General features: G+C 47.0%; 1 protein-coding gene across 5 annotated transcripts in view; it reads left to right on the top strand.

Moving 5' to 3' along the window:
- The window catches only part of BAZ2A (bromodomain adjacent to zinc finger domain 2A), a 305,747-nt gene that overhangs the window by 176,137 nt on the left and 113,842 nt on the right, over positions 1 to 15,768 (top strand). For all 5 annotated transcript variants that reach the window (XM_033936980.1, XM_033936976.1, XM_033936978.1 and 2 more), the window contains exons 18-19: positions 9,951 to 10,013; positions 10,422 to 10,566. In XM_033936980.1, coding sequence (XP_033792871.1) covers positions 9,951 to 10,013; positions 10,422 to 10,566 — 208 coding nt within the window. The remainder of the gene's footprint in view (positions 1 to 9,950; positions 10,014 to 10,421; positions 10,567 to 15,768) is intronic.

Below are 15,768 nucleotides of genomic sequence, written 5' to 3'. Positions count from 1 at the left end.
GACTCTAGCCAACCAATGGTCGCAGACCACGGATCCTCTTTCTCATCCCATCTCTGTGACATCGTCTCTTCAGCAATCTCTTCAATGGTGGTTGAACTCCTCCAATCTTTCCAGGGGTCTACTCTTTCATCTACCCCCTCACTCCATGCTCATAACCACAGATGCCTCCCCCTATGCGTGGGGAGCTCACCTGGGAGATCTTCGCACCCAGGGACTCTGGACCCCTCAAGAGCGTCAACATCACATCAATTTCCTGGAACTCAGGGCCATGTTCTATGCCCTCAAGGCCTTCCAGCACCTTCTCTACCCTCAGGTTCTTCTCCTGTGCACAGACAACCAAGTCGCCATGTACTACATAAGCAAGGCGGCACCGGATCTCCCCTCCTCTGTCAGGAGGCCATCCGCATCTGGACCTGGGCCACGGCCCACAGTCTCTTCCTCAAGGCTGTCTACATCCAGGGCGAACAGAACTCCCTGGCCGACAATCTCAGCTGCATCCTTCAACCTCATGAGTGGACTCTGGATCCTCCCACACTCCGCTCCATCTTTGCTCGGTGGGGCACTCCTCAGGTGGACCTCTTTGCAGCTCCTCACAACCATCAGCTGCCCCTTTTCTGTTCCAGACTCTTCTCTCCTCATCGTCTGGCCCCGGATGCATTCCTGCTCAACTGGACGGATCGGTTCCTCTATGCCTTTCCTCCACTACCTCTGATGTTGCGGACGTTATTCAAACTCCGCAGGGACAGAGCCACCATGATTCTCATCGCCCCTCGGTGGCCCCGCCAACACTGGTTCTCCCTCCTGCTCCAGCTAAGCTCCAGAGAACCCATTCCTCTTCCTGTGTTTCCTACTATACTTACACAGCAGCATCAGTCTCTACTGCATCCCAATCTGTCCTCGCTCCACCTGACAGCTTGGTTTCTCTCGGGCTGACCTCTCCAGAGAATCTGTCTCAGCCTGTCCGTCGTATTTTGGATGCCTCCAGGAAACCGGCCACCCTCCAATATTACCATCAGAAGTGGACCAGGTTCTCCTCTTGGTGTCTACTACATCACCACGATCCCACCTCATTGGCGGTGGAAACTGTACTGGACTATTTGCTCTCTATCCGACGCTGGCCTCAAGTCTACCTCAATCAGAGTCCACCTCAGTGCCATCACTGAGTTTCATGAGCCTATCCTCGGAAAACCTCTCACGGCTCACCCCCTGGTTTCCCGGTTCATGAGGGGCCTCTTCAATGTCAAACCACCTCTGAAGCCTCCTCCAGTCGTCTGGGACCTGAATGTGGTTTTATCTGCCCTCATGAAACCTCCTTTTGAGCCTCTTGCCACAACTTCGCTCAAATTTCTTACCTGGAAGGTGCTTTTCCTCATTGCCATCACCTCTGCCAGGAGGGTTAGTGAGCTACATGCACTGGTTGCCGACCCACCTTTCACTGTTTTTCACTATGACAAGGTGGTTCTGCGTACCCATCCTAAACTAAACTAAACTAAATCTTGGGTTTATATACCGCATCATCTCCGCAGATGGAGCTCGACACGGTTTACATGGTTAGGGAAGGAACGGAACTCCAATGGAATTATATAAGTAAGAGAGAAGAGAGGTTAGGTGTGAGAGTGCCAGGAAGGGGACGGGGTTACGTTTTGGAGAAGAGCCAGGTCTTCAGATGCTTACGGAATGGTAGAAAGGGGCTCAAATTGCGGAGAGGAGGAGGGAGAATATTCCAGAGCTGAGCGATTCTGAAAGGGAGGGAAGACCCAAGTTTACCAACAAGGGAGATGCCTTTTAAGGAGGGGTAGGATAGTTTTAATTTTTGCGTGGATCTAGTGGAGATTGGATTTGAGGAATTCCAGGATAGAGGGATAAGAAGAGGAAGAATACCGTGGAGGATCTTGAAGGTTAGGCAGACACATTTAAAGTGGACCCTGGAAATAACGGGAAGCCAGTGGAGCTTGGACAGAAGCGGTGAGACATGGTCAAATTTACTTTTTGAGAAGATAAGTTTGGCCGCGGTGTTCTGGATTAGTTGGAGTCTGTGAAGGCTTTTCTTTGTTAAGCTTAGGTAAATGGAATTGCAATAATCCAATCTGGAGAGGATGATGGATTGAACGAGGACGGCGAAGTGTTTTTGGTGGAAGCAGGACCTCACTTTCCTCAGCATGTGAAGGCTGCAAAAGCATTTTTTTATCAGGGAGTTGAGGTGGTCGTTGAAGGATAATGATGAATCTATGGTGATGCCCAGAACTTTGCTAGAGAACTCCAACTGTAGAGAGGAGCCTGTGGGCAGTGGGATGGAAGTGGGTAATTGATCAAGTTTAGGGCCGAGCCATAGTAGTTTGGTTTTGGACTCGTTCAATTTCATTTGTACAGTGTGAGCCCAGGATTGAAGGTTGGTTATGCAAGAAGAGATGTTAGCTGCGAGATTGGTGAGGTTCGCGTCGGTCTCGAGGAGGACCAGGATATCGTCGGCGTAAGTGTAGAGTGTTTCTAGGGGGGATAGGTGGAGGAGATTCAGGGAGGACATATAAATGTTGAAGAGGATGGGAGATAGGGGGGAGCCTTGTGGGACTCCACATGTCGGTTTCCATGGGGAGGAAGAGGAACCATGTTTGGTGACGGTGTAAGAGCGAGAACGTAAGAAGTTCGAGAACCAGTCAAGGACTGTAGAGCTAATGCCTATCTCGGAGAGTAGGAAGATTAGAATGTCGTGGTGGACAACGTCAAAGGCAGCAGAGAGGTCGAATTGAAGGAGAATGGCAAATTTTTTGTGAGAATGAAATTGTTGGATCTTCGAGACTAGGGAGGCCAGGAGGGTTTCGGTACTGAAGTTGGGTCTGAAGCCGTGTTGATAGGGTAGGAGGACAGAGAATCTTTCCAGGTAGGCTGAGAGTTGGGAGGAGACGATGGACTCAAGCAATTTGGTTAGGAGCGGAATGTTTGCTATTGGGCGATAATTGGATGGGGTGAAGGGGTCTAGGTCAGCTTTCTTCAGTAGGGGGGTCAGTGCAATGCGTCCCATTTCAGGGGAGAAGAGGCCCGATAATAGGGCAGAATTTATGAGTATGGTGAGAGAAGAGATGGCCTGTGCGGGTATTTTCTCAAATAGATAGGATGGAAATGGATCCAAGGAGCAGTTACAGGATTTCAGTTTCAGGCAGAGTTTGGGGACCTTCCCAAGGTGGTCTCGGAATTTCACCTCAATCAGTCCATTGTGTTGCCTGTCTTTTTCCCTAAGCCCCATTCTCATCCTGGGGAACAGGCGTTACACACGTTGGACTGTAAGCGTGCCCTTGCATACTACCTTGACCGTACCAGGACCCACCGCTCGTTCCCTCAGCTCTTTTTGTCCTTCGACCCTAACCGCCTAGGTCGTCCTGTCTCTAAATGGACGCTTTCCAACTGGCTTGCTGCCTCCATTGCGTTCTGTTATGCTCGGGCCGGTCTCTCACTGGAAGGTGCTGTCACGGCCCACAGGGTCAGAGCTATGGCTGCTTCTGTGGCTTTCCTCCGTTCCACGCCCATCGAGGAAATCTGCAAGGCTGCCACTTGGTCCTCAGTTCACACGTTCACTACTCACTACTGTCTGGATACCTTCTCCAGACGGGATGGACACTTCGGCCAATCTGTGTTACCCAATTTATTTTCCTAATGGCCAACCATCCCCCCTCCCTCTCTGTTAGCTTGGAGGTCACCCATGCGTTAAGAATATGCTGCCTGCTTGTCCTGGGATAAAGCACAGTTACTTACCGTAACAGGTGTTATCCAGGGACAGCAGGCAGATATTCTTACGTCCCACCCTCCTCCCCGGGTTGGCTTCTTAGCTGGCTTATCTTAACTGGGGACCACGCACTCCTCCGTCGGGCGGGAAGGCACTCGCGCATGCGCGGTGCAGCCAACTAGAACTTTCTAGTTAAAATGTCCTTACCGGGGCTCCGTCGGTGACGTCACCCATGCGTTAAGAATATCTGCCTGCTGTCCCTGGATAACACCTGTTACGGTAAGTAACTGTGCTTTCTGTGTCACTTGATAGACCTGTATAGTTCTTTACTGATGAGTTATATCTCACTGTGACCAGCAGGTGGAGACTGAGACCAAAACTTGGTTGTAGTATATTAGCTGAGGCTCCCTCTAGCAGCCCAGTCTTTCTTAGTCTACAGCAGGTAGAGGTAGAAAAAAATCTGGCTTCCTCTGTTAGGCATGTTGGAATTTGTTTTATTACTCCTGGTTCCCCTTTTAGTGCTGGATGGAGCTTGGACGGGTCCTGATTGGGGATTCGTCTGACCTCGGGGGTGTCAAACCTGGCAGGTCTTGTGCTGGGTCCCTCCCTCCACTTCCTCCACCTCCCCACATTTTTGTAGTGGTGCCTCAGCTGGCAGCCTAGCCACTGATACTGGTCAGGCCTCTAGCTTTGAGAGCCATGGAGTCTGTTCTGAAAAAAAAAAATCCTGAGGCTGTGCTGGTGTAAAGTGCTTTTTCAGTTTAAATTTACTGTATTTTCTGTCTTTTTGTACTAACCAGCACTTTTATTCTAGCTAGGTTGCGTCTGGAGAAATGAGTACTTTTGCAAGGGGAAAAGTGCTCATTGTAATCCAGCCGCGAGTCACTCGCGGCCAGCTTGTTTGAGCTAGGCAAGCCACTGCGAAGGGGAATCTTTGTCAGCATTGGGTGCCGGCAGCCAGGGATCCCCTTTGCGAGTGCCTCACGGCCGGAAGCTATCTGCCCAGGCTTCCCCTGCCACCCACGTGGGAGGTTCCCCAGCCACCAATGCAGGTCTATGGAGCTTTTTTTTTTTTTGGTTCAGCTCCATTTTTGACGGGAAGCACCTCCATTTTTGTTTAGCCTCAGGTGACCTTGCCCCTGTTTGGTGACACAGGCAGCAGGTTGTTTGCTGGAACTCCTGCTGTGGCAGGGAGTCCCATGGGGCTGCTAAGAGTTTTTCCCCCCCTATTTTACATGTTTGCTGCGGCTGGAGGTCCTGCTTCTGCCCTGGGGGGGGGGGGGTTTGCCTTCGATGTCCTCTACTGGTCAGCCCCATTCAGTGACAGTGCTGTTCCCCACTGCTCCTTTCGCGTCCCAATGCTCTTGGGTCTCCTGGGATGCTGTTGGTTTTGAAGGAGCAATATTTTGGTTCTCAAGACCTTGACCCTTTGGGGAGCTCTCCAGGATCCTCTGGGGGATACGGTTTTCCTGCTAGCGGTGGCTTTGTGCTCCTTCTGCTAGTGCTGATGTGTCCGTGGGGCACGTTTTTCTGCGGGACGAGCTCCATGAGATGCTTTTGCCGGTCTTCTCTTGTGTTCCGGTCCGAGGACACCTTGTTGGAGCCCCCGCATGTGGTGGATCCCTTGCTTTTGGGGATCCACCTTATTTCCTGCTCTTTCCCTATGCATCAGGATATTCGGGATATTATGCTTGCACAATGGCAGGTGCCGGATGCGCCCTTTTGCTTTACGTGTTCAATGGCCCACCTATACCCCATCCCGGAAGGGGATCGGGACTCTCTGAAGTCGCCGGTGGTGGACGTGGTGGTCTCGGCCATCTCGAAGTGGCATATCGTTTCTGTGGAGGGCAGTTCTGCCTTGAAGGGACCCAGAGGAACGTAAGTTGGAGTCTTTCCTTAAACAGCATTTTGATGTGACAGCTCTGTCGGTCCAGGCGGCGATGTGTGGCGGTCTGGTTGCTCAGGGGTGTTTTCACTTGGCCGAGCATGTCCTTGACCATGAGTCTAATAATTGGGACTTAGTAGAGCAGGAAGTTGCCAAAGTTGAAATGGGTGCTTATTTTCTCTCAGATGCCATGTATGACCTCTTGCGAGCTTCTGCCAAGTCTATGGTTTTTGGAGTTGGCAGCATGCTGTACCTTGTGACTTCGAGTGTGGTCGGCGGATGCGGCATCCAAAGCTAAGCGGACAAAATTCCCCTTTAGGGGGTCTTTCTTGTTTGGTGAAGACCTGGACAAGTTGGTTTAGACCTTAACAGTTTCTAAAGTGCCTCGTTTGCCTGAAGATAGAGCTAGGCCGCTGGCACGAGGTGGTACTGCTCGCAGGTGTGGGCATGATTTCCACCATCTCCGTCCTGGGTGAGGGGCCTCTTCTTTTCAGACCCCTGGGCTTTCCTGAGGCCAGTATTTCCAGCACATGCAGTCCTTTCGAAGGGCCCACTGGGGTGCTGGTAGTGCCCCCACCAGTTTCTGCAGCCTGTCCTGCCCAATGACTCATTGCTCTAATTCCGGTAAGCGACCGGCTGCGCAATTTTTATCCAAAGTGGGCAGAGATATGTCCGATCAATGGGTACTGGAGGTGATTCAGGACGGTTATGCTCTGGAGTTTGCACATTCATTGCCAGATCATTTTCTCGCTTCTCCCTGTCAGGCAGCGTGGAAGAAACAGGCTTTTCACCAGACCCTTCAAAGATTGCTAGATCTCAAAGCTTTAGTCCCAGTAACCCCTCAGGAGTGGTGCACAGACAGGTATTCGATTTACTTTGTGGTGCCAAAGAAAGAAGGATTTTTTTTCAGTCCATCTTAGATTTGAAAGGGGTCAACAGGGCTGTCCAAGTTCTGTCCTTCTGCATGGAAACTCTGTGGTCTGTGATTCTGACGGTTCAGCCAGGGGAGTATCTGACTTCTCTTGTTCTGACGGAGGCCTACTTGCATAATCCAATTCAGACCTCTCATCATTGCTTCCTGCACTCTGCAATCTTGGGGCAGCACTATCAGTTCTGTGTGCTTCCCTTTGGTCTGGCCATAGCTCTGTGGATGTTCACCAAGATTATGGTGGTCATTGTGGCGGCGTTGCACAAAGAGGGCATTCTATTTCATCCCTACCTGGACGACTGGTTGATTCGAGCAAAGCGCAGGAGAACACCCGGGTCATGGCTCAGGTGGTGGAGTTTCTGTGGTCACTGGGATGGGTTGTCAACCTTTCCATGAGCCGGTTGGCCCCCTCTCAGCGCCTGGAGTACTTAGGAGTTCTTTTCGACACCTCCTTGGGGAAGGTCTTCCTCCCAGAGGCCCAGGTAAGCACATTGCAATCTCAGATTTGCCTGCTTATGGCAGCCCGGTGTCTCCTGGCGCAGGATTTCCTCCAAGTCTTGGGGGGTTGATGGTGGTTCCCTAGATGCAGTGAGGTGGGCTTGTGCCCATATGCGTCCTCTTCAGTATGCTCTCTTTCGAAGGTGGTTGCCTAAGAGGCACAGTCTGGATCATCATGTCCCTCTGCGGGGCTTGGCTCGCTGCAGTCTTCATTGGTGGCGCCAGACCTCCCATCTAGTGCAAGGGGCGAGTCTGGATCAGCCGCAGTGGACAGTGCTGCTCATGGATGCAAGTCTCCTCAGTTGGGGAGCACAGTGTCTAGGTCACTCAGCTCAGGGCATCTGGTCTACGAAGGAGGCATCCTGGTTGTTCAGTGTTCTAGAGACTAGAACTATCTGTCTAGCGCTGTTAGCCTTCCAGTCCTTTCTGATGGGCAAGTCAGGATTCTTTTGGACAATTAACACGGTGGTAGCAGTGGCCTATGTCATTCGTCAGGGGGGCACCAAGTGCACTTTGGTGGCGCAGGAAGTGGCTGTGCTTATGATCTGGGCAGAGTCTCATCTTCAGGACATCTCGACCTCCCACATTGCAGGCATGGAGAATGTGCAAGCGGACTTTCTGAGTTGTTGCGCCTTAGATCCCGAAGAGTGGTGTCTAAGCCCACAGCCTTTCAGCTAATAGTGCAGCCTTGGGGGTCAGCCCCTCATGGACCTGATGGCCATGAGTGTCAACCCCAAAACACACCGCTTCTTCAGTCGTCGCAGAGAGAGGCCTAGAGGCTGGATGCTCTGGTTCAACCATGGCCAGTGGAGGATCTGTCGTATGTGTTACCTTCATGGCCATTAGTGGACGGAGTTGTTCTCTGCATTGTTCGACATCCGGTCCTAGTGATTCTGGTGGCGATTGGCCCAGGCATCCATGGTACATGGACCTGGTGAGGCATCTGGTGGCGGATCCTCTTCCTCTGCCTCTCTCGACCGACCTTCTATCTCAGGTCCCCATTCCAATGTTTGATCTGGGTCCCTTTTGTCTTAAGGCTTAGCTCTTGAAAGGGTCCGCCTAGGTAAGAAGGGGTATTCAGATAAAGTGATCTCAACCTTCTTGGGGTCTCGGAGACTTTCCACCTCTCGGGCTTATGTGCGTGTTTGGCGTCTTTTTGAGGAGTGGTGTGCTGTGCATGGAGTGGTCTTTTTTCGTGCTTCCCTGCCTAACATCTTAGAGTTCTTGCAGGATGGTCTGGACAGGGGCCTGGCTTGGTCTTCTCTCCGGGTTCAGCTTGCGGGCGGTCAAATTGCTCAAGCCTCTCGTGCGACCGTCTGTTCCATCTTGGGATCTTAATCTGGTCTTGTCCATGCTGGTATGCCCACCTTTTGAGCTTTTGGGTGCCTGTTCGTTGAAGGTCCTTATCCTTAAAGCGGTCTTCTTGGTGGCTATTACATCTGCTAGACGTGTTTCTGAGCTGCAGGCTTTCTCTTGTAGGTCTCCCTTCCTGGAGTTCTCTAGAGTGGGTTGTGTTGCGGCCTGTTCCTTCCTTTCTTCCAAAGGGAGTTTCTCTTTTTCATATCAGTCAGTCAGTGGTCCTTCCGGTGTTGGGTAGTTGTGAGGGATCTTCTGAGCAGAAACAGTTGCGCAAGTTGGATGTCAGTTGGGTCCTTCACTCTTATGTGCAGAGGATCCAGGAGATTAGGAAATCAGATCATCTCTTTGTTCTTCTAGTGGGTCCTTGTAAGGGGGATGGTGCTTCCAAGGCTCCTATGGCGTGTTTGATCAAGGAGACTATTACTTCTGCTTATCTTCTTCAGAAAAAGCCTTTTCTTGAATTTCTTAAGGCTCATTCCACTCAGGGTCAAGCAGCTTCTTGGGCTGAGTCTTTTCTTGTGCCTCCAGTGGATATTTGCCAGGCTGCAATTTGATCTTCTCTGCATTCCTTTGTCAGACACTACCGTGTGGATATTCACGCGTGTTGGGACGCAGTATTCGGTGAGTGTGTTCTGGTGTCGGCCCTTCGAGGGTCCCACCCTGGATGGGTTCTGCTTTGGTACGTCCCATCAGTAAAGAACTATACCGGTCTATCAGGCGACACAGAAGGAGAAATTAGGTTCTTACCTGCTAATTTTCTTTCTTTTAGCATGTAGACCATTATAGTTCCCCACCCTTTCTGTCCTTATGTGATGATTGTGGGTTTTGCTCGCTTGCAGATTTTTATTTTGCTGCGGGTTCTAGTATTTTTCTAGGGTCGGCAAGATGTAAGAACAGCGGCTATGGTTCAGCTGGCTTAGCTGGTGAGCTGTTGGGACATTTTTATGTAATCCGCCTATATATCTTGTAACTTCATAACAATTCTTATGTAATCCTTCTTGAACCGCAAGGTAATGATGGAATAGAAATCACTAATGTAATGTAATTTTCTCTACATGTTCTAACAGTTGTTACCATGTGTTTGTTGTTTTTAAGCTCATGTTTGGAGTGTTTTTACTGTTCTCAGTTAGTATTTTCCTAGGTTCTGCTTGGCTATTCGGCAGACTGGTTTGCTAGAGGGAGCCTCAGCTAATATACTACAACCAAGTTTTGGTCTTGGTCTCCATCTGGTCATAGTGAGATATAACCCATCAGTAAAGAACTACAGGCTAACAGAAAGAAAATTAGCAGGTAAGAACCTAATTTCTCCTTTTTGTTTTTAGTGACTTTAGTCATGTTTTTCCAGAGATGGTCACAATTGTGTAACTGGTGGATAAATGTTTTCCTTCAAAAAGCCTGGTGAGGAGAAACTAGCCTGTTGGGAAATCTTGGGCACAGAAGCAGAAACCATGCCAGTATGAAAAAAGACCATGCCATCTCCCGACTTAAATAATAAAAGATTTATTTTCACTTTTTAAATTCAATAATTCATTTTTATACTGACATATTCTCTTCTTTCTTAGGGTGGCAGCTACTCTGCAACCAGCATTCTGCAGCTGGAGAAGCAGATTGAAAAGCTGACCAAGGTAACTACTAGTTACAGGTGTGCAGGCAACAAATGGGTCTTGATTCTTCCTTCCTTTAGTTACAGTTTGCAATGAGTGTTAAAACAGTTTCACAGAGAAGTACTGCTTATTAGTAATTTGTTTGTTTTTGGCAGTGTGATAACTTAGGGCTTTATGTATTTGTAAAGCATCTCATTTTGTTCCCGAGACCTTTGAGTGAGGCCTCAGACCAGGTTCCATATAAAAGAGGCATTCACTCAGGTAGAACTCCTCATATTAATTAGTGCAGTGCTAGCATTCTTTTTGTATCCCTGCTCTTCACATTGCCATTCAATAAGGTTTGTTCCTTTCTTTCCATTATATTAAGGAAAGTGTTCCTCCACACATTCCCCACTTATGCATTCAGCTTGCCTCCTTGTCTCTCCCCAGAGGCAGAGTTACTTCCGGAAAAAGCTGCTGCATACCTCACAGGCTCTTCGCACTGTCATACTGGGGCAAGATCGTTTCCAGAGGTGCTACTGGGTCCTACCTCGCCTGGGTGGGATCTTTGTGGAGGGATCTGACTCCTCTCCAGGTGTGTAAGTCTTTCAGAATACAGGGGATATTGATGAACTTTGCACGTTAAGATCTATTCAGGATTGATGGATATCTTTAAACCCTGGGAGTGTGGGGAAAAGCTTTGCAGTATAGGAAGAAACATCTTTCTAATTTTTAGGTATAAGCCAATATGTTACATTTACACTTTTCTGATGGGTTAATATTCTATAGTAAGGGTGTCAAACATAAGTGCATGGGCCATTCCTGACCCTCAAAGTAGAGAGTGAACAGTGACTATTTCCTGTGGGTAGCTGTAAGTAACCCGCAGGAACAGGGGAAAAAAATTGACTGCCCAGTGGAATGGTGAATGGCCTTGTCCCCGCAGTAAAGGATCTGCTGCGAGTCACCTCCCTTCCCACCCCTCTGGTCAGCAGTCCCCCTCATAATCGCGGGTCCAGCAGCTCCCTCTCGTGATTGCTGTTCAGCAGCCCCCTCCCTGTCACGGGTCAAATAGGTCCCCTCCCTCCTGATCACGGGTGTGGGTCAAAACTGGTGAAGAAGGGGTGCCTGGGCAGTGAACCCCAAGAGAGGTGATTAGCTTGTGGGCCACATGTTATGCTATTCCTGTCTACAAATGCAAATTAAAAAAAATTTCTACTGGGCATTTCTTGAACTGAAAAGGTATGATGGGATATAAATAAAGCTATTATAATTATTAAATTATTTCCACTATGCTTGACCTGATGAACCTGTGGTCAGATAAGTTTCATTTCTCAAGGAGAGGGCCAAGCCTTTCAGGGAAACCAGATGACAATGGTCAACTGTCAGCCCATCTTGTGACCCAAAAACAACTGCCATCACCAACTGCCATTGCACATCTAGACAAAGGACCTGCCTGCAGGAAAACCACAGAGAACAGTAAGCAACTCTCCAGATATGGGCATAGGAACAAGGGGGGCAATGAGGAAAGGGCAGTACAGAAGCATTTTTCACCAATTGAAATAATCCTGGGATGGCAAAGGATGTAGGAGTGTAGACCAAAATAAAGCCTATATAATGGGCTTCCCTTCCTGCTTTTCTCTTTAGAGAGACCCCCATACATTCAGACTCTGCCAGCTTCTGTTTGTATACTCTCCCATTGCATCTCCATTCTGACAATACCAACTTGTTATTGGTACATTTCTGCTGTTACATTTATATACTCTGCTTACAAATAAAAGTATTGTCTGATTTAGAAATACAGTGCACGTCTTGTCTGGGCCATTCCTGTAGCCGGGACTACAGTGAAGAGCTAAGCAGCGGCCTTTCACCAGAAAAGAGCCAAACCTGTGACTCTTCTGGGTTGGCCCCTTTGCGCCTCACAGGGCAGGCCTACCAGCCTCTTAGAAGCTTCCTGCACGCAGAGCTGCTCCGGAACCTTCTTCCCACTGAGTCCCTCCTTCTGACGTAATTTCCCGTGTTAGTGTGCCAAAGTTATATAACATTAAACGGCACTATGAACAGCATAAATCAAAATATGACAATTACGAAGGATTAATGAGTCAAGAAAAGTTGAAAGAGCTCAAGTTGGGACTGAGAAAACAACAGTTCAAGTTTACTAAAGTATCACAAGAAAATGAAGCAACGGTGCATGCAAGCTACACCTTGTTGGAGTTGACAGCTAAACACGCAAAACCTTTTACCAAAGATGATTTCATCAAGGAATGTTTAATTAAAGCTGCAGAAATTGTTTGTCCTGGAAGTGTGAAGGTTTTTAAAACAATCTCTTTGTCTCAAAATACAATTGCAGAAAGAATTACTGATTTGGCTGGCAAGTTAAGTGATCAGATCAAAGCAAAATCATCTAGTTTCGAGACGAGAGTATGGACATTGGGGGCATAGCTCGATTAGCTGTGTTTCTTCGTGCTTGTGACACAAATTTCAACATTTTTGAGAAATTATTGGATCTAGTACTGATGCATGGCATTACAACGAGACAAGATATATTTAATTGTGTTTATGAACTTCTGTAAAAATACAATTTACCTCTGTCAAAACTAACTTCTGTAGCTTCCTTCAATGGCCAGAAAAAAACAATGGGTTTGTGGAATTACTGTGGGGAAAAAAAACCAAGAAACTTGACGGATCCAAGATGCATATTATGCACAAAGGTAATAAACATGGTAAATGTATTGATGTCAAAAAATGATCAATTTCATAAGATCTCGAGGCTTAAATCAGTGACAATTCTTTGCTTTCTTAAGTGAATTAGAAAGCGAATATTCCGGTTTCTCCTATGTTGGCTATCCTGCTCCAAGGTCTTTAAAGAATTCTAGGACTTGAAAGATGAAATACGTCAGTTTTTAATAACTAAAAATCAAGACACAAGGTTCTTTTCTGATCCAGAATGGTTACAAGATTTATACTTCATGATTGATATAACAAAACACTTAATTGATTTAAATATAAAACTCCAAGGAAAAGATCAGATCATTACGAACATGTGTGATCAAGTTAAAGCTAGTTCTTTGGGAAAAACAGTTGAAAAATTAAGATTTAATGCACTTTCCAACATGCAACATAAACAAATCAAGTTTAGGTGAAATTGCATCGTATCAAAAATACGCAGAAAAAATTTTAAGCCTTAGAACTGAGTTTGAAACAAGATTTGCAGATTTTAAATCTTTGGAAGACAAGTTTTATTTGTTTTCTTTGATTTTCTCAATAAATATAGAATTGATACCTAATCATTTGCAAATGGAAGTAATTGAGATCCAGTGTGAATAGAGATCCAGTAAATGAGATCCAGATACTCGAAAATTTGCATATGAAATTATTTCCATGTTTGGAAGTACTTATTGGTGTGATCAGTTATTTACACTTATGAAAGTAAATAAGTCTCCTATCAGATCCAGAATTATTGACATTTACCTTGAGTCATAAGAACATAAGAAGTTGCCTCCACCGGGTCAGACCAGAGGTCCATCGTGCCCAGCGGTCCGCTCCCGCGGCGGCCCATCAAGTCCACGACCCGTGAAGTGGTTTCTGACTATTTCTGTAACCTACCTCCACTTCTATCTGTACCCCTCAATCCCCTTTTCTTTCAGGAACCTATCTAGACCCTCCTTGAATCCCTGTAGCGTGCTCTGGCCTATCACAGCCTCCGGGAGCGCGTTCCATGTGTCCACTACCCTCTGAGTTAAAAAGAACTTCCTAGCATTTGTTCTAAACCTGTCCTTTTTCAATTTCTCCGAGTGCCCCCTTGTACTTGTGGCTCCCCACAGCCTGAAGAATCTGTCCCTGTCCACCTTCTCTATGCCCTTCATGATTTTGAAGGTTTCTATCATGTCTCCTCTAAGTCTCCGTTTTTCCAGGGAGAATAGCCCCAGCATTTCCAATCTGTCAGCGTATGAGACAGTTTTGTCGCTCTTCTCTGGACTCCCTCAAGTACTGCCATGTCCTTTTTGAGGTACAGCGACCAGTACTGGACAAAGTACTCCAGATGTGGGCGCACCATTGCCCGATACAGCGTCAAAATGACTTCCTTCGTCCTGGTCGTGATACCCTTTTTGATGATACCCAACATTCTATTTGCTTTCTTTGAGGCTGTCGCACACTGTGCTGATGCTTTCAGTGTTGTGTCCACCATCACCCCCAGGTCTCTTTCAAGGTTGCTCACCCCCAGCAGTGATCCCCCCATTTTATAGTTGAACATCGGGTTCTTTTTCCCTACATGCATGACTTTGCATTTTTCCGTGTTAAAACTCATTTGCCATTTCCTTGCCCAGTCTTCCAATCTCGTCAAGTCCCTTTGCAGGTCTTCACAGTCTTCCTTCGTTCTAACCTTGCTGTAGAGTTTGGTGTCGTCCGCAAATTTAATAACCTCACAGTTCGTCCCTGTCTCCAAGTCATTTATAAATATATTGAACAGGAGTGGTCCCAGAACCAACCCCTATGGTACTCCACTTGTGACCCATCGCCATTCTGAGTAATGGCCCTTTACTCCAACCCTTTGTTTCCTGCCTGCCAAAATAGGAAAAATAGTAGCAGAGAAGAGATGCCAAGTGTCGGGAAGAAAATATTAATTTTTTCGTTGCTCTTGTTCTTTTTTTATACTGTACTTTTCAAAATAAACCTAAGTTTCTATGAAAAATGACGTTTTTGCTTTTTTGTTGCCCACATGAACTTAAACGCTGTTTATTTGGCCTGAGTCAGCCTTTGAATTTGATATGCTTGATGTAAGGGGAAGGATGCTGAACTCTGGGGGGGGAAATGATAGGGAAGAGAAGTGCAGGGAGATGGAGGAACAAGGGAAAAGGGAAAGGAAGAGATAAAGAACAGGGAGAAGGAGGGAAAAGGGAAAGGAAGAGATAAAGAACAGGGAGATGCTGGAATATAGGCATAGGGAGGATTGGAGAAGAAATGGAGAGATATTGGACTACAGGGTGATGAATGAAAATAGGATGGTAATAGAGCCAGAAAGGTAGTTAAACGGTGCTGTCAGAGACATGTGGGTATAAGAGGCAGAAGAAAGGAACTGGAAGGACTGACAGGATAAGGAACCTGGAGAAGGTGAGAGGGTAAGAGATGAAGGAAAGTAAATAAGGGCTGGTTTAGGGCTGAGTACAGACAATAGAAATGTAATGAGGGGGCGTGGCTTGGTGGTACACACAAATGGACGGGTAAAGAAGTAGCTCCGCTCTTACAGACATTTTTAAAAGCAAATAGAGAGGAAATTTACTTAATTTTGTCTTTAAATAAAGGCAACTATTAGTTTAAAATGGCCTTGGGGAAACAGGCAAAAAATGATACCGCGATTACAACTACTGGCAGTGTAAAAAGGGCTAAACCCGAACCTGCAACTCCGTTGAAGTCGCCATTGCCAAGAGGCGGCAAAGAGGAAGATATTATGAAAGAACTTAGGGAAATTAAAGAGATCGTCTTAAATAATGCAAAAAAAATTGAATGATCTGCAGGAAGAAATGTCTTCACTCAATAGAAGAACGGAAATGCTAGAAGTTAAAGTAGACCAGTTGGGAAAAAGAAAGAAACTGAATTACGGCAGTTTAAACTTGATAGGGAGAAAATCGCAATACTTACTAGAGATCTGGAAGATTGCTCGAACAGGGAAAGGAGGAGCAATTTACGTATCTTAGGGTTACCAGAAGGAGTGGAGAAAAGTAACCCGATCTCTTTCCTTGAAAGTTTTCTTCCAAAATTACTGCCGCTTAAAACGAAGTTTCCAATAGAGATAGAGCGT

This window comes from Geotrypetes seraphini, chromosome 3, assembly GCF_902459505.1.
Source record: "Geotrypetes seraphini chromosome 3, aGeoSer1.1, whole genome shotgun sequence".
NCBI lineage: Eukaryota > Metazoa > Chordata > Amphibia > Gymnophiona > Dermophiidae > Geotrypetes > Geotrypetes seraphini.
Note: the sequence above shows the minus strand (reverse complement) of the source record. Positions and strands in the feature narration are given on the sequence as shown.